Source organism: Rattus norvegicus, chromosome 13 (assembly GCF_021556685.1).
Source record: "Rattus norvegicus strain SHRSP/BbbUtx chromosome 13, alternate assembly SHRSP_T2T, whole genome shotgun sequence".
Lineage (NCBI taxonomy): Eukaryota > Metazoa > Chordata > Mammalia > Rodentia > Muridae > Rattus > Rattus norvegicus.
Window position 1 is genome coordinate 105,990,061 of NC_141546.1, and position 22,034 is coordinate 106,012,094.

General features: G+C 47.4%; 1 protein-coding gene and 1 long non-coding RNA gene across 2 annotated transcripts; one reads left to right on the forward strand and one right to left on the reverse strand.

Moving 5' to 3' along the window:
• Nucleotides 1-3,197: 3,197 nt before the first annotated feature.
• On the reverse strand, nt 3,198-7,885 carry LOC120096356 (uncharacterized). The gene is made up of 3 exons (XR_015636294.1): nt 7,644-7,885; nt 4,351-4,536; nt 3,198-4,106 (listed from the first exon to the last, which is right to left on the reverse strand). It is a non-coding gene; the product is annotated as an uncharacterized LOC120096356 (long non-coding RNA).
• A 130-nt stretch (nt 7,886-8,015) lies between these two features.
• Nek2 (NIMA-related kinase 2) lies at nt 8,016-21,261 on the forward strand. The gene is given in 8 exon segments (NM_053691.2): nt 8,016-8,233; nt 8,686-8,903; nt 9,161-9,401; nt 13,091-13,173; nt 13,811-13,937; nt 14,723-14,942; nt 17,641-17,766; nt 19,373-21,261. Coding segments are annotated over 8 exon segments (1,332 nt in total). The 5' UTR covers nt 8,016-8,137; the 3' UTR covers nt 19,594-21,261.
• Nucleotides 21,262-22,034: the final 773 nt, after the last annotated feature.

The window sequence follows — 22,034 nt, forward strand, 5'->3', positions numbered from 1 at the left end:
TTGGAGGAGGAGCTCGGAACCCCAGGGCCCCACTCTGCCTAGCAGGGACAGTGAATCCCTCTCAGAGCACACATCAGTCCTCTGGCATCACTGATAACAGGGACATTGGTCAGTTTGGTGCTGGATTTGGTTCAGATTCCCTCAAAAGCTCACACACAGAAAGCAGCTTTCTTCCTTCTGGCCCTCACTCAGGGTAGCTTGCCTCTGCTGTTTGTCACCAGGTCAGTGGAACACCCATCTGGTACCTGGCCTCAGAGCTGGGGAATCAGCCTGGGACTTAGCACCACAGGCAGCAGCTTCAGGCTCTCTCTGGTCTTTGCCCTGGGATGCTCTGTCTAAAGGCAACTGAGGTTGTCCTGTGAGGCTGCATCAAAAGTGTCACCCTGTCCAGCCCAGCTGGTTAAGAATGCTTCCAGAGGACCCAGGTTATGCTAACAGCCCCGCATGGCGGTTCACAGCCATCCTTGACTCCAGGTCCAGAGGATCTGATGTGAACACATGCATATATGCAGACAAAATATTCATACATATTCAATAAAGATACATCTTTAAAAAAGCTCCACCCTGAGAAGGAACACAGGAGCGTGCCACTCCAGAAGGACTCTAAGTGCAACTCACCTACACTGGGAGCTTGGTTCCACTCACTGATGTCTAAACAAGTTCCCTGTTCAACTCTCTTGGCCCCTCTTTGCTCTCAGCTGTGTTTTCTACACCACCATCACCACCACCCCACTCCTGCTTTCTCAGTCACTTGGACCCTGTTCAGGTCAGCAGTCAGCAGAGATATGGAGGTGTGTGCAGCCTCATGGTGTGCATATACAAGTGTGTGACATGAAATTATTTGAGGGTTAATGTCATGGGAGGGTGGCAGTGAGGGGAGGAGGTCTCTGGAGCAGGATGGAGGGCCAACAGGTGACCAGGTGGATCCTGGTGACCTAGGGTGTATACACACACACACACACACACACACACACACACACACACACACACACTCCATCAGCTCTCCCTCGCTATCTGACCTTGCTGTGACTCCTGCTTCTAGCTGCTGCCACTTCCCACTTGCTCTGGGAAAGGTCTATGTGCTCTCAGAATGAGACCCAGTGTTTTGTGTCAGCTCTGATTTGCTCTGGCTTCCACATTGGCCACTCCCATGCACGCGCGCGCACACACACACACACACACACACACACACACACACCTTCCTTTAGTCTCACTCACTGACTTTTCTTCTTCCCCCTGTCCACAGCAGCCTCTGGCTGGCCTTCCTCCCTCCCCCCCTCTGCTCCTCTGTCACTGGCCAGCTTCCCACATGCCCTTAAGCTCAGGCTTGCTCTTCACCTCTCCCTGTGCCACCAGTCTGGTCCCCTAAGCCAGTACTTGTCTTCCTTGCTTACCCATCTCACAGATGGTTACCACGTCATATCTGACCCCCACTTCGAGGCTGCTGTGTGGTGTTGCTGCACTGCTAACTCCTCTCCGAGGGTGGTCTAGGCTCCTGTACCTTCCACACATGGTTCCTTCTCTTCCCCAGTCTTTAAGAGTTAAGTCTCGGGCTGGAGAGATGGCTCAGTGGTTAAGAGTGTTGACTGCTCTTCCAGGGGTCCTGCGTTCAGTTCCCAGCAACCGCATGGTGGCTCACAACCATCTGTAATAGGATCCAATGCCCTCTTCTGGTGTGTCTGAAGACAGCTATAGTGTACTCATATACATGAAATAAATAAATCTTTAAAAAAAGAGTTAAGTGTCACCTTCCAGAGACATCTGCCATTCTCAGAGTCTGTTTCTGCTCTGGGTCTGGGCAGAGCGGCTGCCACACTGCATAGAGGAAATGGCTTAGTGGCATGTTCTCCTCCCACTGGAGCCCCTTCTAGGTCAACACTGCCTTCTCCCTTTCCTTCTGCAGCACCTGTAGCACTTAGGGGCTACAGGCCTCTGTCCTGAAGGTTACAGTCAAGCATGAAGAAGATAGGGGCTGTTTTCCCAGAGTGCCCAGGTTCAATTCCCAGCATCCACTTGGTATCTCACAGCTTGTTTCAAAGGAGCCAAGCACAGACACACATGCAGACAAAACACCTTCACACAAAACAACAAAGACAATTTTTGTTTGTTTTTGGGACAGGGTCTCTTGAAACTCAATATGTAGACCAGGCTGGCTTCAAACCCACAGATCCAATTGCCTCTGCTAGGATCAAAGGTGTGTGCCACCATGCCAGCTAAACAACACACACACACACACACACACACACACACACACACACACACAGACACACACACAGACACACACACAGACACACAGACACACAGACACGCACACACACATACACACACACACACACACACACACACACACACACACACACACGGGGTGGCGGGGGTGGGGGATGGCTGTGGAGGGAGCTAGTACAGACCCAGGGGCATGGCTGCCCTGTGCTCTGACCCTGTAGCAGCTGTGGACATGTTTGCATAGAAGCACATAGCATTTAAAGCTGGAAGGGTCATTTAAGGTCTTCCAGATTAAAGCCTTTATTTTTGCAGAGCCCAGAGATGGGTTGGGCCACACAGCTCCTAATTCCTAGAATTGCAGTTCCCGTGCCTGCGATTTCACAGTGCCTCCTCCTGAAAGCTCTGGACATTCCGGCAAACACATTAGTCGCTACCTGCGGTCTGGGCTGCTATAAGAACACGCTTGGTACTGGGTGATTCATACATTTATTCCTCAGTTACAGGGCTGAGAAATCTGATGCTGGCAGAACCACTCGAGGATTGCCCTCCTTGATGACCTTAACGTGACCTCACAGGGTGCAAGAAGCCAAGCTCTTCATGCCCTAGGGGAACCAACCCAACCACAGGGTACAGCCCTTGAGACCTAATTCTCCTAAGGGCCCAGCCCTGCACATTGGGGACCAGGTTACAGCATGTGAACTTGGGGTGTTGAGACCCATACTCAGACCATAGCAGCCCTTACCCTCTGTGATTAGCCTTATGTTCTTATCCAATTGATAGGATTAATACTTAGGGACAGGGACTGGAGAAGTGGCTTAGTAGCTAAGAGTGCTGCTCTTGCAGAGAGCATCAGGGTGTGGTTCCTAGCACCCAAGATGAGTGGTCACAGATGCCTGTAACTCTAGCTCCAGGGGATGTGTCACCCTCTTCTGGCCTCAAAGGGCACCCCCCATACATGAGCATGCACACACAAGTTGTGAAACCATTTTTAAAGTTATAGTATTACAAATAACATAAAATCATGTATGATTAATGAAGTCTAAGTTTATCCATGTGTTAAACAGAAATTTGACTTTCCTTGACTTGTATTCTTGTGTACAAGTCTGAAATTCTGCCTGTTTAAAACACTGCGGTGCTCTGACCACACATAGGGTTCCCAGCCCAGATCTCAGCACGTTTTTTCCATAGCTGCCTGTCATCTACCCCAGGCTGTGATCTGTCCTGTTGGCAGCGTCTGCAGGGTCCCTGCTGCTATCCACGTCCCCTCCAGCACTCCTCCCCTCGAGTTATTACTGAGCTTACACAGCTTTACAGTTCTAATGTTTTCAATTGAAACAAAATCTCATTGCTTCCCCCTTACCTGTACCCCTCCCATCCTCCCCACCCCCCTTCAATCGGTGGACCTTTTTCTTTATTACTGTTACACACATACATGTGTATGTGCATGCAGACACATATAAACACACGTGCTGAGTCTGTTCCTGTTGTCTGTGTGTGTAAGCAGCTATGTGTCTGTGTGTGCCAAGGATGACAAACATTCCTGGGAGAGGCTACCTCTCCTCCCCACACTTGTTAGCTGCTTTCCTTCTTTGTCTAGAGGAAGGACAGAGACCTTTCCCGATTCCATGTGAGCGTGTCCACAGATACTGGCATTGTTCTGGCCTTTTCCTCCTTCTGCAGCCATTTCTGGAGAGGCTGTTCACAGCAGGTGTCTTGGTCCTCTGGCTCCTCAGATCTCTCTGCTCTCTGCTCGCTCTGCGTTTGTTTTTCCTTAACCATAAACGAAGGTGCTGTGTACACATGTGCACTGGGGCTGGACTCCCCCTGACCTGTTGATGTCTGCATTGTGTCCAGTTGTGGGTTTCTGTGACCGGCTCCATTTGCTGTGAAGAGAGGAGGCCTCTTTGATGAGCGGTGGGGGCTGCGCTGATGCGGGAAAGGTAGGCTGAGTACCTACTTTCAGTTTTTGAGACAGTCATGATGTTGTCCGATTGTTACAAAGAACCCCCCCCCTTTATTTTTCTTTGTAGAAATCCTTAGTAATAACTTTTAAACACTGCTATAAGCCCAGATTTCAAACTGCCCCAAGTAATCCCCAAGATGAGACTCACTCACAAAATGTCTGACCTGACATCCTCCAAGGCCGGCTTGGAGTCTGCTGGTGGGGCAGAGCTGCTCCTTATCACGCAGTGGTGTACAGCCCCCTAGCGGGCATTCTGCGTCAGCACACAGAGGCTCCCAGAGGAGGACAGCCTGCGGTGTCTTAGGGACGGGGATCCTTCAGGGTACAAAACTAATGGATGCTACCTTTAGCTAAGAGAAGGAAGACAAGAAAGTAGCAAATTCAGGACAAAAATCAGGAGCTTGACTCAGATGTGATACAGGTAAGCAGCCCAGAGCCTGCCTAGGAAGTGCACTGTGGGCCCAGGGCACAGTGTGAAAGATCCTTCACTTGCAATGACACCATGAGAACTGACAGCAGAAGCAGATTGGGCAGGAATAGTGTGAGCCAAGCCCTGACGGAGCAGGAGGGCTGACCAGAACAGGGTAGACTCTTCTGTCTGTTCTCTGGTGATTCCTGTCTCCCACCCCCATCCCCTGACCCCATACTGAGGACTCAACTCAGGGTCTGTGTTTGTTGGATAAACTCTATACCGCTGAGAGGAATCCCCAAACCCTACCCTTTCCCATGTCAGTAGTTACGATTTGTCCTACGAATCCACCCTGCCCTTTTTTATTATGGTTATCACTGTGGCTGGACATTCTCACCTAGGGCCTCTCTCCATACTCCCAGGACAGCTCCCCCAAGATGTGTAGGCTCAGCCTCAGAGCTGAGATGTCTGATGGCTGAATACCTCAATGTTCACGACAACTCTCTGCATAAGTCCTAAAACAGGCCTTACTGCGTCTTCATTTAACACAGCTGTTTTTTGTATGTCCCCTCTATTCCAGGACTTATACTGGCCGCAAGTCATTTGAGGTTCAGCTAGGACACAATCACAGATATCATGAGAGAATTGATTTACACTGGTCTCCAAACATCTTGGATGAGGCTTCTCAAAGCAGAGGTGACAAGGTTGGAATTCCACCTTGCAGGACAAGTTGTGCCCTCTGGATAAACGTAATGGAGGGAGCATCCTGTTGCCTTGAGTAAACCCCCTGGGCAGAAACGGCTCAGGGAAAGGTGGGTATAACTGGTTCACAGTTCAAGTCTGCTTGAAAAGCAGAAACTTTACAGCCAGGCATGGTGCTGCCTGCCATAGGCAGGCAAATCTTTTGTTCAAGGTCAACCTGGTCTACAGAGAGAGTTCCAGGGCAGCCAGGGCTACACAAGAGAAACCCTGTCACGAAAACAAACAAACAAAAAACAAAAAAGGAAGGAGGAAGAGATAAACAAATGTGGCGCTTAGCTGGGTTTTTCTTTTTTCTGCAGTCCAAGACTGTGGTGGTTTGAATGAGAATGGTCCCCAGAGGCTCATATACTTGAATGCTTGGTCCCTACTTGGTAGAACCATTTGGGAAGTATTGGGAAGTGTAGCCTTGTTGGAGGTGTGCCACTAACTAAGGGTGGGCTTTGAGGTTTTAAAAGTCCATGCTAGACGCAGTCTCCCTCTCCCCCTCTCTCTCTCTCTCTGTGTGTCCTATGGTTGACATCTCAACCTGTAAGCTCTCAGCTACTGCCCCAGTGCTAAGCATGCCTGCTGGCCACCATGTTCCCTGACATGATGACAATGGACTCCATCTCTGACACTGTAAGGCCCCAATTTCAATGCTTTCTTTTGTAAGTTGGCTTGGTCATAGCGTTTCTTCACAGCAACAGAAAAGAAACCAAGCAAGGACCTAAGAATGTTGTTGCCCACATTTAGAATATGTCTTCTCCATTCAATTAATTTAACATAAACCCTCACATACATGCTCAGAGGCTAACCTAACCTACACCGTCTCTACAGGTGTGTCCAAAGGCTTGACCCCTAGGTGATGCTACAGCCTGTCAAGTTGACAATCAACAGTAACCGTGATGGGGTAAGGCGTGAAGTAGGGATCCAAGTGGAATTTCTGACAAATGGAATAGCAGTTATCAAGTTAGTTTTGAGAAGCTCAGAAAGTGTGTTGGGTTTGGAGCAAAGAGTTCTTTGTCCAGAAAGGAAATGAAGGGTTGGGTATGAAGCAGGCTAGCCAACGACCTCAACAGGAGTGTCAGTGCACACGTACACACACGTACACCACACATCACAGACAACACGCAACACACACACACACAACATACCACAACATATCTCACTCTACACAGCATAAACATCACATACCACATACACATATATACATACAACATACCACATATATTACATATAACACATACCACATATAAACACATCACATACATCATATACAACACACACCACATACAACATACCACACATACAAACATAACACACATATCACATACAGCACTCTACATATCATAAACACCATCACACCACATACCACACATAATGTATACCGCACGCACCATATAAATGACCTCAGCCATTTGTAGCTCCTTATATAATTTCTGAGATCTAAATTAATCCTACTCCTTTGAGGTGAGACAATGTCCTTGAATGTTAATTTAAAAGTTCTCCTGGCTGGCAATCCAATTAGCTTATACTAAATTCAGTACACGAAATAAATTCTTTATTTTTAACATAAGGAAGTTTCTAATTCTTATTAATAGGACATTGGGTTCTTTTTCAATCACACCATGAACAGATATTTTAAGAACAATGACCCAATTATGCAACAGATTATTAGCTTTCTGGTAATGCACGCTATCCTCTAGCTGCCCCGGATGGAGACCTTTAGCTCCCCTTTCCCAAGTCAAAGCAGGGCTGGCTGTGTGAGCTGAAGTCAGTAAACTGCATTCAGCTCCCCTGATAGGCTATTTGGGAACACTTCTTTTCCTAACACACTTTTTTTGGTAGATGTCTTAGAAGTAAAATTTGACAGTGTGGTGACCACTGTGTTCTGGATGCTTCCATACTTGATCCCTGAGCTTTGGATACGTTTCTATGTGACAGGTCTCTCAGTTCAATGTTCAGAGATATAGACTGTGCTAACTGTGCCCAGAAAACACATGCCAACTCTCTGTCTCTGTGGGTCTCTGTCTCTCTGTCTGTCTCTCTGTCTCTGTCTCTGTCTCTGTCTCTCTCTCTCTCTCGGCCGGGGGTGTCTTTCTCGCGGGTGGGGGTAAGGCAGGGCCCATCTACAAAGCTCTAGCTTCCTTCAAGTTACTAAGTAGACCAGGCTGGCCTCCAGCTCACAGAAATCTGCCTGCCCGCACCACCATGCCGGGCTGGAACAAGGATTCCTGCTCTCTAAGTGTGAGGAATGTAAAGTGCTCGGTGCACTCACTGTGTCCCTCACAGTACCACAACACGTACCGGTTTACGTTCAGGGGCTGCGGGCACATGAGTCGGAAAAGGCTGGGGGGTCAAAGTGGAAAGGTCAAAAGGCCAGCGTCTCCAGTCTGAGATCTTTGGACCTCCGTTACCACAGCGACCTCAGCGGAGGAATGGAATTACCGAAGCCCCAACAGGCTTTGCGCGGTCCCAGGTCCCTGGGGTTTTCGACGCCGCGCGAACTCCGTAGAGCAGCTCACTAACGCAGACACCAACGCCGACGCGGTTGCCTAGCGACACGCATTTTCCCAAGATGCCTAGCAGTGTTGTGTTTTCTCAGCCAATCAGAGCTGAGATGCACCTTCACTGTGGACCAATAGGAGGCGAGGCCGCAGCCCGCGACGGTTGACCGGGCGGCCGGTTGCTCCGCTCCGACAAGCAGACTAGGGTCCCCGGGGTCGGCGCTGTTGGCGTGCGGCGGGCGAGCCTGGACTCCGAGCGGCGCGGTAGTGTGGTTGCCGGGGTGGCCGCTCGTCATGCCGTCCCGGGTGGAGGACTACGAGGTGCTGCACAGCATCGGCACCGGCTCCTACGGCCGCTGTCAGAAGATTCGGAGGAAGAGCGACGGCAAGGTGAGGCGCCGGGCAGCCCTTCCATGGCGGGCTTAGGGAGGGACAAGCGTCGCCTACGCTGGGAAGGGGCAGGGCGGCCACCTGAACTCTTCGTGGAGGATCGGATTGTAGCCTCCAGGGAAGGGAAGGGTAGGGTTCGTGGGCTGGCCGCCACGGCTGGGAACCCCTGGAGGCGCGAATCCGCGGCGGGCCGAGAGCCGAGCTCACGTGCTCTGCATTCCCGCTGCGCCCTAGGCCTTCCAGGACTCTAGCGTAGGGGATGGTGCCGCCCACATTTAGGGTGGGTCTTCCCAGTAAATTAACCCGGTCTGGACTCCCTCGCTGACACACCTGCATGGAGTTTCCGGAGACCCGGGAACGTGCCACATAGTGTTAAGTTTTTCAGCTTGGAAATTTCATCCTTTGTCTCCGAGGACAATAGAGCCTCACACCTTGAGAATGTTGTGTTTCAGATCCTGGTGTGGAAAGAACTTGACTATGGCTCCATGACAGAGGTGGAGAAACAAATGCTTGTGTCTGAAGTGAACTTGCTTCGTGAGCTGAAACATCCAAACATCGTCCGTTACTACGATCGTATTATCGACAGAACCAACACAACCCTATACATTGTCATGGAGTACTGTGAGGGCGGGGACCTGGCTAGTGTCATTACAAAGGGGACCAAGGATAGGTAAGCTGAACGGGTCTAGTTTGGTGGTCGTTAAGTACAGTCTGTCGAGAACAGGGGCAGAATCCTTAATAATGTGGTAGAATGTTTCTGTGCTTGTTTGGTGGCTGCATGATAGGTTGGAAAGTCCTTAGCAAATCAGTTCCCACAGTTCATGCCAAAGATAATTTACTTCTGTGTTTGTACACTTTAAATGATTTGTCCGGTATTGAAGATGATTTCATTCAGGATTGTGAACTGTGTGATTGCTTTTGCTCCAGACAATACTTAGAGGAAGAGTTTGTCCTTCGAGTGATGACTCAGTTGACACTGGCCCTGAAAGAGTGTCACAGAAGGAGCGATGGTGGCCACACTGTACTTCACCGGGACCTAAAGCCAGCCAATGTCTTCCTGGACAGCAAGCACAATGTCAAGCTTGGGGACTTTGGGCTAGCTAGAATATTGAATCACGACACAAGTTTTGCAAAGACGTTTGTTGGCACACCCTATTACATGTCTCCTGTGAGTATTTTAGAATTTAACTTTTTTTTTTCCCCTTGAGACAGGGTTTCTTTCTCTGTGTAGCCCTGGCTATCCTGGAACTCACTTTGTAGATCAGACTGGCCTTGAACTCAAAGTGATCCTCCTGCCTCTGCCACCCAAGTGCTGGAATTAAAGGTGTGAACTACCACATCTGAATTTAACTTTTTAGTATCTTAAGTGGAGCATTTAGATGTAAAGAAACGAGGCTTGGGTTGCTAAATAGCCCAGGATTCACAGTACAGTTTAAGTTTTGAGTTTTTACTTTATTCCCCTGATATTGGGGACTGAACCTAGGCCTTCAGACATTTGAGGCGAGCGCTATGCCATTGAGTTATAGTCCAAGTTCTTTTTATATATAATACATATTTGTTAAATGTTATTATTTATGTATACATAATATGTGTGTCTTGTGAGTGAATGGTGTGTGTGTGTGTGTGTGTGTGTGTGTGTGTGTGTGTGTGTGTACGATGGAGGCCGGAGGAGGGACTGGACTCACCCATTCCACACATTCAGACCAGAGTTTCAGGCAACTGTGCTGACCAGATACTAGAAATTGAACTCCAGTCTTATGGAAGAGCATCAAGTGCTTAACCACTGAGCTCTCTAACCCCACTTAGATTTTTCTCCAAAGAGACTTCCTGCCAAACAGTTCCTCTGTATTCAACTAGAGCTTTAAAAAGGAAAAGAAAACTAAAGACTTATCTATGTGTATGGGTGTTATGTCTACATGTATGTAAGTGTACCTGTCTGTGCCAAATGCCCAAGAGGGTCAGAAGACATTGGATTCTTTGGAACAAGAGTTGTGGATGGATTGAGCTGTCATGTCAGGGCTGCAAACTAAACCCAGGCCTCTGTAAGAGTAGCAGGTGCTTTAAACCACCGAGCGGTCTTGCAGTGTCCCTCATGACCCAGGTTAGCTAGACAGTTCTGCTAGCCTAGAACTCGGAGATCTGCCTATACCACATTGCTTAGCTTTTGTTTTTAAATGCCAGGGTTACAAATAGTGTTTAACACAAAGATGTTTCCCAAGGAGTCAGTGAAACAGTGTTTAAAGGCAACAGTGTTTCCCAAGATGTCAGTCCTGAAGTGGTGACCTCAGACTCCCTGGGAGTACTTTTTCTTAACATACAGAATCCTGGACCCCAGGTAAAATGCCGCTGGTCACACTTCCTGTATCAGCAGAAAGCTGAGATGAACTTAGATGCTCAGGTGCTTACTGCTTATGAGTTTAGAACCCAGGCCCAGGGAATGATGTCTTCCCATTTAGGGTGCGTCTTCCCAGCTGAGCTAAGCCAGTGTAGACTCCCCTGATCTATACATAGAGACTTGTGTCCTAGGCGGTGTTAGATGCTGTTAGGTGGGCAGTATTTACTGTTACAGTAACCTTGTTTGGTGAGGCTCAGGCCTTCTCACATAGGCATCTAGTTTATATTGGATTCTGCCTGTCCTGTTCTCGTTACCACTCTGCGTTTACAGAGCGTTTCCAAATGTCTCGTCATCACGAGGCACCTTTTGGTGCCTATTCTTGTATGAAGTATTCCTGATTATTAGATTGTAGAACAGTTGTTGGGGCAAGGGCATGGCAGTCTTATCTGTCATTAGATGTCAAGGTCAGGGCATGCCTTTAATCCTAGCCTGGTCTATACAGTGAAACCCTGTCTCAAAACAAAAGCAAAGCAAACAAAATACCAACCAACCTCAAGTCTATAAGGGACAACATTGCTGTGTTAATGTATAAAATTGTAGCAGATAGAGTATTCTTCAGTAGTTCACAGAGAATTCCAGAATTTTCCCGAGAAAAAAACACACTAGTAGAACTAGTGACAGTCTAAAACTTTGTGAGTTTGTGATTATCTTCAGAGCAGGGCTGTTTTCCCATGGAGTCGTGTTTCATACTGAAAGCTTGATTACGATGGGAAATCACCCAGAGGTTAACACCTGCACGGTCTTTGTGCCTCCTTTTCCTACCTGCCTTTGTGACCAAACGAGCTCAGTTTCCCTGAGACATAAGCCAGGAGAAGTAAGGAGAGGCTTAGTTACGGCTGCTGCGCTTTATGACAGCGGAATGAGGGCGTGCGTGCGTGCGTGCGTGCGTGCGTGCGTCTGTCTGTCTACACCAGAAGAGGCCATCGGTTCCCCCTGGAGCTGGTAAGCTAATAGGCTCTCAGCCTAAACCATCTCTCTAGCCCCTTTCTTTGATTTTGTGTGCATTGGTGTTTTGCCTGTGTGTATGTCTGAGGCTGTCGGATCCCCTGGAATTGGAGTTACAGACAGTTGTGAACAGTTATGTGAGTACTGGGTCACCTGTAAGCCAGTGCTTTTAATTGCTGAGCCGCCTCTCTAGCCCTAGCCCTTATTTATTTATTTATTTATTTATTTATTTATTTATTTATTTATTTTTGAGATGAGTCTCAAGTAGCCCAGGCTGGCTGTGATGAAGGATGACCACGAACTCCTGAACCCCCCTCTCAGGAGCAGGGTTAAAGATGTGTTCTAACAGCCAGTCCTCTGATTTTTAAAATGGAGTTTCTAGTCAGTGCCTACTACTGTGTGTAGTCCCAGCTTTTGGAGGCTGAGGCAGGTGTCTGAGACCCTTGTCTCTAAACAGAACAAAATGGTGTTTGCTTCCCTTGAGGATAGCAAGGAGAGCTCTCTCATGGTTGCCTTTGAATTGTAAATATCAAACATTTTATTTGTGAGAGTGAGTGAATGAATTGTGCGTTAAGTTGCCAGGACAAGACCTTTGCCCTCTCTCAGTGTAAATGTGAGGATAAAGTGGATACCACCATCTTGGCTGCTGTAGTCTAAGCTACATCAGCCTTTTGGATGTGAAATTTTGAAAATTTTTGTTACAGATAGAAAATTTAACATTTTTTCTTCTCTCTCTTTTAAATTTTACTTTATATATTTCATGGACACCAGAAGAGGGAATCAAATCCTATCGGAGGTGGTTGTGAGCCACCATGGTGGTGCTGGGAATTGAACTCAGGACCTCTGGAAGAGCAGCCAGTGCTCTTCACTCTGAGCCATCTCAGCCCCATGTTTTCCTCTAAACTGAATATTACCAAATGTTGAGGTTCTGTCTTGTTTTCAGTTTAGTGATTTATTTATTGTGGGGTTCATTTTGGTTGTCGTAGTTTGTTTTTGATAGTAAATCCTACACCCAGGGCTCCCTAGAATTTGAATAGCGGAGAATTACTTTTGAGTTTTTAAAGATTTTATTTATAAAATGTTTTTATTTATAAAATGTATAAATTTTATTTATAAAATGTATAAATGTTTTTCTGGAATGATCTACAACGTGTGTATTCGGTGCCTGGGATGACACAGGGCATCAGATCCTGGAATTGGAATTAGAGATTGTTATGAGCTGCTATGTGGGTGCTGGGAAAGAAACCTGGGCCCTTTGCAGGAGCGCCGTGTCTTGGCTGCTGAGATGTGTCTGTAGCCCATCATTTTCTCATGCCTCTACCTTCCAAGTGCTGAGGTTACAAGTGTGGGCCACCACACCATGGTTATTGTGCTTGGAATCCAGCAAAGGGCTCTGTGCCTGCTAGGCAAGCACCCTACCAGCCAAGCTGGCTCAGCCCTCGGGTTGGAAATTTTAAACTTTGAAACAAAACAAGCTCTCACTTCCTTGTTACTTTTCTTGTTATCCTCTCCTTCAGGAGCAAATAAGCCGCTTGTCTTACAATGAGAAGTCGGACATCTGGTCGCTGGGCTGCCTGCTGTATGAGCTGTGTGCACTAATGTGAGTGTGCATGGTTCGGGCTCACACTCTGGTTACACTCACCGGGCCCTGTCACAATAGCAACAGCAAAATACCTGACTTCTACACATTTAGAATGGAACCTGTCGGGCCGAGTCCTGCTGTGTTCAGGAAAATGGGTGCTGGAGGGCAGTTTATAGATCAGGCTAACAAAGAAGATACAGCAGGGGCGGGCAAGGTCTGGGGTTGGGAGAACAGGAAGGACTGAGTCTTGACACTTTCCTCCAGCACTGCCAAGCTGGTCCCCAGGACCACAGTTGTACAGGGATGGAGGAAAGACTTTCCATCACACTGGAGACAGTTTGGGCTGTCCTTGGGTCTAGTAGTTGGAAGCCACAGTGCTGCAGAATGTTCAGAACATGGACATAGCCCAAGTCAGAGAGCTGTTCATCCCTAAAATATGGCAGCCCGGCCTTGTCACACGCACAGCGGCGACACTAACTGTAGCCAGGGAGAGTCCCAGATGAGGGAGTGGAGTGCAGAGCGGACTCCAGTCGCCCATTTGTTCCTGTCCTTTGTGTTCATTGAACATTTTTATAACTTCTGTTCTCCCTTGCCCTCTTCTCTCCCTTCTATCTCTTCCCTCCTTTCTCTTTTAATTTTTTTTTTAAAATCCCAGGCCTCCATTTACAGCTTTCAACCAGAAAGAGTTAGCGGGGAAAATCAGGGAAGGGAGGTTCCGGCGCATCCCCTACCGCTACTCTGATGGCTTGAATGACCTCATCACTCGGATGCTGAATTTAAAGGTAATGGTTGCAAGGCCTTGTGTGCTCTGTCTCAGACTCTGAACTTTGGAGATGTATTCTTGTGTAAAGATGGATGATAACTAAAGAAGCCGTCAGTCTCTCTGGCTAAAATCGTGTTCGCGCAGGCGGACGCTCACAGGTGTGGAGACACGTCTCCTCAACATCCACAGCCTCACATCTTCTGCCACAGTGACCAGTGGGTCGTGGCATGGAAGGACTGAGGAAAGGCCGATCTCAGAGCAGCAGTGAGAGTAAGGAAGGAACCAGAATGGGCTGTTACTCTCCCTTCTCTGTAAGGGATGACAGAGTATGAGAGGAAGGTCAACAGGGTGAAAATATCCTGCAAAGGTTCTCTAGCTGGCTGGTGGGACAGGAGGCAGGTGGTCTTTGTCAGCTGATGAGAGAGAGTGAAGTGGGGAGCTGGGGCTTTGTGGAGGATGCAGGAGGGGTGTGGTGGGGCATGCGGGGGACAGACTGGTAAGACTAAAGGTTGTGAGGATGTCCTTGGTATTTAGAGAAGCAGGTCCCACTTCTGCAGAGCAGCCCAATGATTTCCAGTGTGTGTATAGGTGTGAGTAGTTCTGCAGGCCTGAGCCAGCTCCTTAAAATCAAACAGGAAGATAAACCTGTGTCTTGGTGCAGACCTAGCACTTTGTGACCAGTGAACTTGTGTTTCCAGGTGTTTAACCAGATATCTCTCGATGCAGGAACTGTCTTTTGTTTACCCTGCTAACGTAGCTGCTTTTCTTAAGATGACTCTGATCTGCCTGCCACACTTTCTTCAGGACTACCATCGACCTTCAGTGGAGGAAATTCTGGAGAGCCCTTTGATAGCAGACTTGGTTGCAGAAGAGCAAAGGAGAAATCTGGAGAGGAGGGGACGGCGCTCAGGCGAGCCTTCGAAGCTGCAGGACTCCAGCCCTGTGCTGAGTGAGCTCAAGTTGAAGGAAAGGCAGCTGCAGGATCGAGAGCGAGCACTGAGAGCTCGGGAGGACAGCCTGGAGCGTGAGTAGTGCCCAGAGCCAGGGAGCCAGGGAGCCAGGGAGCCAGCAACTGACTGCAGTGGAAAGGTGGGGCTGGGGACTGAACAGAAGAACTTATATGCACAGGCCATTGGAACCTTCTTTTTCTTTTTAGTTGCAGGTCCTGGGGATTGTATATATATATATATATATACACACACATACATACATACATACATACATACATACATACATACATATATATATATGATTTCATTAGAAATTCTATTAGAAAACCATCCCATGACAATGGTCATGGAGAGAATATAGAGAGAATTTTCTACAGTGTGGTTTTACCTCAGTAATTACAGTAAGAGTTGGGGCCACAGTGTGTTATTTGTTGTGAATTTCTATCAGCCAAATCTAGGAAGCTGAGCAAAATAAAGTACCATTTTGGTAGCAGGTGTGTGTCTGTGCTCTCCTGTTTGGTAGCGGGCATGCGTCAGTGCCCTCCTGGCAAGCATATGGATTGTTTAGAAACAAAGCTGATGAGCTCAGACTTGAAAGCCACCCAGAGGTGGCCTCTACCATGCAGCAGAGGACACACAGAAGACACCCAAGATGCCCAGAGACAGGCCTAACACATCTGCTGATGTTCTTAATTAGACAATCTAGCAAAGTAAATTTGCTCCACTTCAGTATTTGGTATCCAGTTCTGTGAGTCCACAGATGCAGGCTTTTCCTTTACTGGTTTACATGAGGTACATTAATGATGGAACTTTAGAGACCAGTTTCCTTTTTCGCAAGGCTCTTGAAACGACTGCAGGGCACAATTGGTTCATTTCTGAAGGAGCATAGGAGCTCTTGGGAAGGTCTGGTATTTGCACAGATGGTGCTCTGGCTATGCAAAGAGGTAGATCTGGATTTCAATGTTTGGAGCTGAGTGAGTCACCAGAAATCATCAGAACTCACTGTATGATTCATTGGCAAATATTAGCCATGAAGACACTGCCACAGAGTTATGAGAAGTAGTGAAAAGGGCTGGGCATGGTGGCACGTGCCTTTAACCCCAGCACCCAGGAAGCAGAGGCAGGTGGGTCTCAGAGGGCACCAGAGCTGCATAGAGAATCCCTGTCTCAAAACAAAACAACAACAATGAAAGGTAATGAAAAGCATTCTGAGTCAGCTTTGTAAAGGTGAGCCCTTAAAATAGTCGGACGCATGGATGGACGCTGCAAATAAGCTCTGCTTACTCACACTGAGATGATGAAACGGTTGTCAAGAGGAAAAGCGTTCTCAGGCAGAAAGCTCAGTGCAGGGCTGAGCACTTGGCAGTAATATAGAAGTGACTGCAGACAGTAACTTTCTAGGTTCCATATTTGTCACTGCAAGGACCAAATAGAACATGCCTCCATTTGTCTGGAGGATCTGATTGTTCCAAGTAGTAGAACTTCAGCTTTGGCAAATAAATAAATGGATAAAAGGATAAAAATAAAATGTACATGCTGCCTACCTTACCTGCTTTTTTTTTTTTTTTTTTTTTTTTTGGGAGGAACATGACATTGATTCAGACAAATAGATTACAGAGATAATTTCTGTGTGAGAACACTTGCACATGCTTACAGACAAGACATTTCATTGTCTTTTCCAAGTCTGCATGATGCTCATTTGCACTTGCTAAAGTCGAAGCTGTTACAGCACAAGAGGAGTTTGTCCACTGAACTTAGAGTGGCACAGTGAGGGCCGATTCCTTCACAATGCCCAGCTACAGAACTCTGGAGCAAGTGTTTGTGGCTATACCCTGTAGTCTTTTTTGTTTGTTTTTTTCGAAGCTGAGGCCCGAACCCAGGGCCTTGTGCTTGATAGGCAAGTGCTCTACCACTGAGCTAAATCCCCAACCCCAGTCTTTTAATTTTTTTAAACCCTGTTTTTAAAGATGGTTCTTAAATGCTTTGCCCTTCCTTCTAGCCCACCAGAGATAGTGGAAAAGAAAGGCTGTTAGGATACAGGGGCAGTGGACCTGTTTAGCAATTGTTTTTTTGGAGCAGCTCTCACCTGCTTTGTCAAGAAATCAGCAGTTGAGTTCACAAGAATCATCAGCGGTGCTCAAGCTACTCACAAACACTTTATGAACATAGCAGCAGTCTGGTTTGGTGGTGTTGGGATAGCAAACACAGCAGCAGCAGTGGCACGCCAGAGCAGAGACTTGTGCTCTTGCAAAGACGGCCTAAGAGCTCTGATCGGGTGAGGAGCAGCAATCCCAACCTTTGCAGTGAGGTTTCTTTCTACTGGAGCTGCTGCAAAGTGTGGCAAAGTATAGTTTACTGTTGTGTTAAGATCGTTACCAATGCCACCCCATGCTTCAAGACAAAATTACATTTATTTGTAATTAGGAGTAAATATTTCACAATATGTAATTACATATATTTTTGTGATTAATCACTGCTTTAATTATGTTCGATTTGTAACAATGAAAATAGACCCTGCATGTCATATTTATATTGTGATTTATAACAATAGCAAAGTTATAGTTATGAAGTAGCAACAGAAATCCTGTTGTGGTTGGGGTCACCACAACATGGGGAAGTGTATTAAAGGGTCCCAGCATTAGGAAGGTTGAGAACTTTCCCAGCCTGCAAGTGGGGTGAGGAGAGGAGGAGATAGGACCGCCAGGCTGCAGGAGATGTTTGTGGCCAGAGCTCCTTAGTCATTGGTGTTGCTTTTCCATTCCTTTTTTCAAGAGAAAGAACGTGAACTTTGTATTCGAGAGAGACTTGCCGAGGACAAACTGGCCAGAGCCGAGAGTCTGCTGAAGAACTACAGCCTGCTGAAGGAGCACAGGCTCCTGTGTCTGGCTGGCGGCTCAGGTATGCCTGTGAGCTGCACACACACATACACACACACACACACACACACACACACACCCCACCTCACACACACCACCTCACACACACCACCTCACACACACCACCTCACATGGGACGTGCACCTCAGTGTGGCCCCCAGAGTGGGTTGTAGGCCTTGGGCCTTACAGTTCCCAGATCTCAGGGTGACATCATTGAGTTTCCACTCCTGAGTGGAATGGGCTTTGCTGCTGCAGCAGCTGAGTCCCTGGGCGAGAGACCTGACAGGAGTTGTAATTTCATTTCAACTTCACTCACCAAACCGAAAGGCATAGGTGATAGGTAAAATTTAAATTTTTGAAATGGGAACACTTTCAAAATTATACATTTCGAGTTTTTTCAGGTATGGTGCTATTGTGGTTTGAATAGGTATGGCCCCCACAGACTTGGGTGTTTGAATCTTTGGCCGTGAGGAGTGGCACTGTTAGCCTTGTTGGAGAAGTGTGTTACTGTGGGGGCAGATTTTGAGGTCTCCTATGCCCAGTGTGGCACACAGACAGTCCCTCCTTGCTCTCAGCTCCTTCCCCAGCACCATGCCTGTCTGCGTGCTGCCATGAAGATAATGGACTAGTAAATCTCTGAACCTGTAAGGCAGCCCCAGATTAAATGTCCTTTAGAAGAGTCGCCTTTGTCATAGTGTCTCTTCCCAGCCATGAAACCCCAAGACAGTTATGTTACCAAAACTGTTTCTACGTTTTCAAGCAAACATCCTGGTATTTTAAAACTACCACACACCTCAATCATAGTATGGCTTAACAGGCATGGTGACAGAAGCCTGTGATCCTGGGCTGGAGAGGTGGCTCAGTGGTTAAGAGCACGGACTGCTCTTGCAGAGGTCCTGAGTAAAGTATGATCCCAGCACTTGGAGGACTGAGGCAGAATTGCTGTGAGTTTGAGACCAGCTACTGTGCATAGCGAATTCCAGACTCCAAAAGAAAAGGGCCGGCCAGCCGTTGGCTCATTGGTTAACAGCACACACTGCTTGCAGTTCTCACCAGAGAACGCATTTACCTGGCTTAAGTTTCAGAGATTCAGTCCATGACCATCATGGTGGCATGTGTGGTGCTGGTCAAGTAGCTAAGCTATGTTTTCATCTGCTGGGAGTTCCTCCAAGGTCAAACCTCCTAATCTTTTTAGTTAGTGCCGATCCCTGATTACTAAGCATTCAGATATATGCACCTATGAAGCCGTTATTTAAACCACCACACTGCTCTTCCCAAGGACAAGCAACAGCATTGGAGTTAGAACTTCATGAATTTTTATTACTGCGTAAATGTAAAGTCATGTACTATAAAATCACTTACTGCAAAAAAAAATGTGTACCATGGGAACTTAAATCTGGACGCTGGTCATCTTTTTCTCTTCAGCTGTGGCTGGTGTCAATACTTGTGATAGTAACAGCAGGTGTGAATTTGGTTCCTAGCACACACAAACAGCCCTCCTGCCTGCAACTCCAGCTCCAGGGGAGTCCTTGACCACCTGTTCCAGAGACCGTCTCACAGGTATCAGCTGATCTGTGTGATACAGTTGACCTCAGGTAACTCAGAACCTTTTCTTTTTCTTTCTAAAGAACTTGATCTCCCATCTTCAGCACTGAAGAAGAAGGTTCATTTCCATGGGGAGAGCAAGGAGAACACCACAAGGAGTGAGAATTCCGAGAGCCAGCTCGCCAAGTCCAAGTGCAGGGACCTGAAGAAGAGGCTTCATGCTGCCCAGCTGCGTGCTCAAGCCCTGTCTGATATTGAGAAGAACTACCAGCTAAAGAGCAGGCAGATCCTGGGCATGCGTTAGGCCAGCAAGGCATGGAGCCGGGTCAGCACTGGTGCTGACAACGCACGAGAGATTGGACTCAGCTGCTGTAGTGTGTGTGTGTGGTGAGCATGGCCCTGGGATTGTTTGTGGTCTCCGAGATGGACATGTCCTCTTCCTAATCCCCCTGTGTAGAAAGCATGCTGTCTTTGCTGAGTGCTTGGGCTTTTGATCCTGTGTGCGATTACTACTTGAAATATGAGATGGGACACTATAGATACCATAGATCTTAGGAGAAACAATGTTAGGGAAAGAACATTTAACCTGGAGGAGTTGGAGAGGTTTGCTCAACTGAGAGATGCGGCCTTCATGGCAGTTTGCAGGTGAGGCTTCAGCAGGTATGTGATCTTGCTGCTAACGGAATAGGGCAGGGCCCACAGGGTTCCGTCCATGTCAGAGGTGCGGTGAGCTTATCAGTGTGTGATGCTACAGGGAGAGACCCAGCCTCTGGCCTGAGCCTGAGGAGAAGCCACTCACCAGCATTCCAGTTCCAAGATGCTCCTGGTGCTAGTTAAAATGCAGATTAGACTTGGGAGGGAAGAACAAGGGCTGAAGCCTTTACTCACCTTGGGGAAACTCGTTCTAGCACAGCACCCAGTGAGACTGACAAGGCTTGCACTAGAGACAGGCTGCTGGGAGCCCTGAGAGCTTCCTCCCCACTGTGTGCATGGCCTGTCCCCTTCTGTCTGTATCTGACCTCAATGTCAGTTGATAACATTATTAAGTGCTGTCTGTGCCCTCAAGTATGAGCTGAATGGTCGGAAATGCCACAGAGTCTATATATTTTAAATCACACATGTGGTCCCCAAACATTGAATGTTGGAGAACTGTCTTCAGAAAGTTGGTCTATTTAAGGCTACTGGGGAAAAGGGCGGGTCTCCTTTGCTATCTGTCCACAGCCCCTTTGCTTCAGCAAAGAACAGTGTGCATGCATGCAGTCTGTGTTTGAGAGCCATGCGAGCCTTCACCTCTGTGAGGGCCAGATGGCTGTTTGTCTACAGTTTCCTGAAGGCCTCAGCAGAAAGGGATTCCTTTTTCCTAGTAAGTGCTGCTGGCTGAGAGGAGGTCAGAAGTATTTTAATGCCATCTGTTTCATGGCTAAACACGCAGACTCCTTGCATTTTAAAATTCTGTGTCCTTTACTTTTTGGAGCTATACTAGCTTGCTTGGGTGTGTAACTTGCCAGAGTTGACTTTTCTAGTGCTTTATGTAAACTCTGCTGTTGGCACTTGCAGCTGAAGCAGCTGAAAGAGGGGCTGCTCACTGTTGCAGCACTGGGATCCCTGGCAGCTGCAGCGGCAATGCTTAAGGAGCTTTTGCAACTTTGACTTCAGTAGCAGCTTGGGATGATAAAATATGGTGAGTGTCTTGTCTGCTGTGGAGGGCCTGACAATCTGCCAGGTGGGAAGTCTTGTTAGAAACCAGAAACTCAGTGTGGTGGTTATCCCACCTTTTCTTTCTTTCTCCTTTGGTCTATAATGATATTGACATAGCTATTCAGAGTAAAATCTATGTATACAAAAAAATTCTAAGTATGAGGTTTTAAATGTTCTTGAACTTCAGAAAAACTTGATTGGATACAATTGTTTATAATTAACAAGTCATCTTATTTATAAATTTTCCAATATAATATAAATCTATTTTGTGGAACTTAATCACTGTGACATTTGTATTCTGTGTGTGCATCTGTGTATGTGTGTACGTACTTGTGTGCAGGTGCACATAGCCCCTAGAGGGTAAACTCCAGTGTCATTGTTCAGGCACTGTCCACTATGGTTTTTGATGAGGAGTCTCCCTGGTATGGGTAGGACACAGCAATTTTGCCAAGCTGGCTACCTTCAAATCCCAAGGTTCTCCCCCTCTGTCTTGCCTCCCTAGTGCTGAGATTACAAGCACATTTTACTGCATCTAACTTTTTATGTGGTTCTGGACCCTGAGTTGAGTTCCTCCCACTTGCACAGCAAGTACCTTTCTGACCGAGTCGTGTCCTTAGCACACGATGTCTGTGATTTGTTTTTATTCTGGACGTCATCTGTCCCATTTTTCCATGCTATAAAACTGACTTTCCTACAGCTATGTCTTCCTCTGCTGCAGGCTGTGGTGGGACTTACTCTCTTGTATCTGCTCAGCCAGCCCTGCTGAGCAGACTGAGTCGCTGCACAGGGAACTCTGGACAGTGTTTAGAAACATTCCTGTTTTTGTTTTGTTTTCAAGGCAGGGTTTCCCTATGTAGTCCTGCTGTCCTAGTTCTCAATCTGTAGACCAGGCTGACCTCGAAGTCAGAGATCTGCCTGCCTCTGCCTCCCGAGTGCTGGGATTAAGGTGTGAGCTATCAGCACCCTGTTGTTCGGAGATGTTCTTGAAAGTCACATGGTTAGTCCATGACTGAGTGTGACCACTCTGGGGGGTTGTCTGGGGGCTGG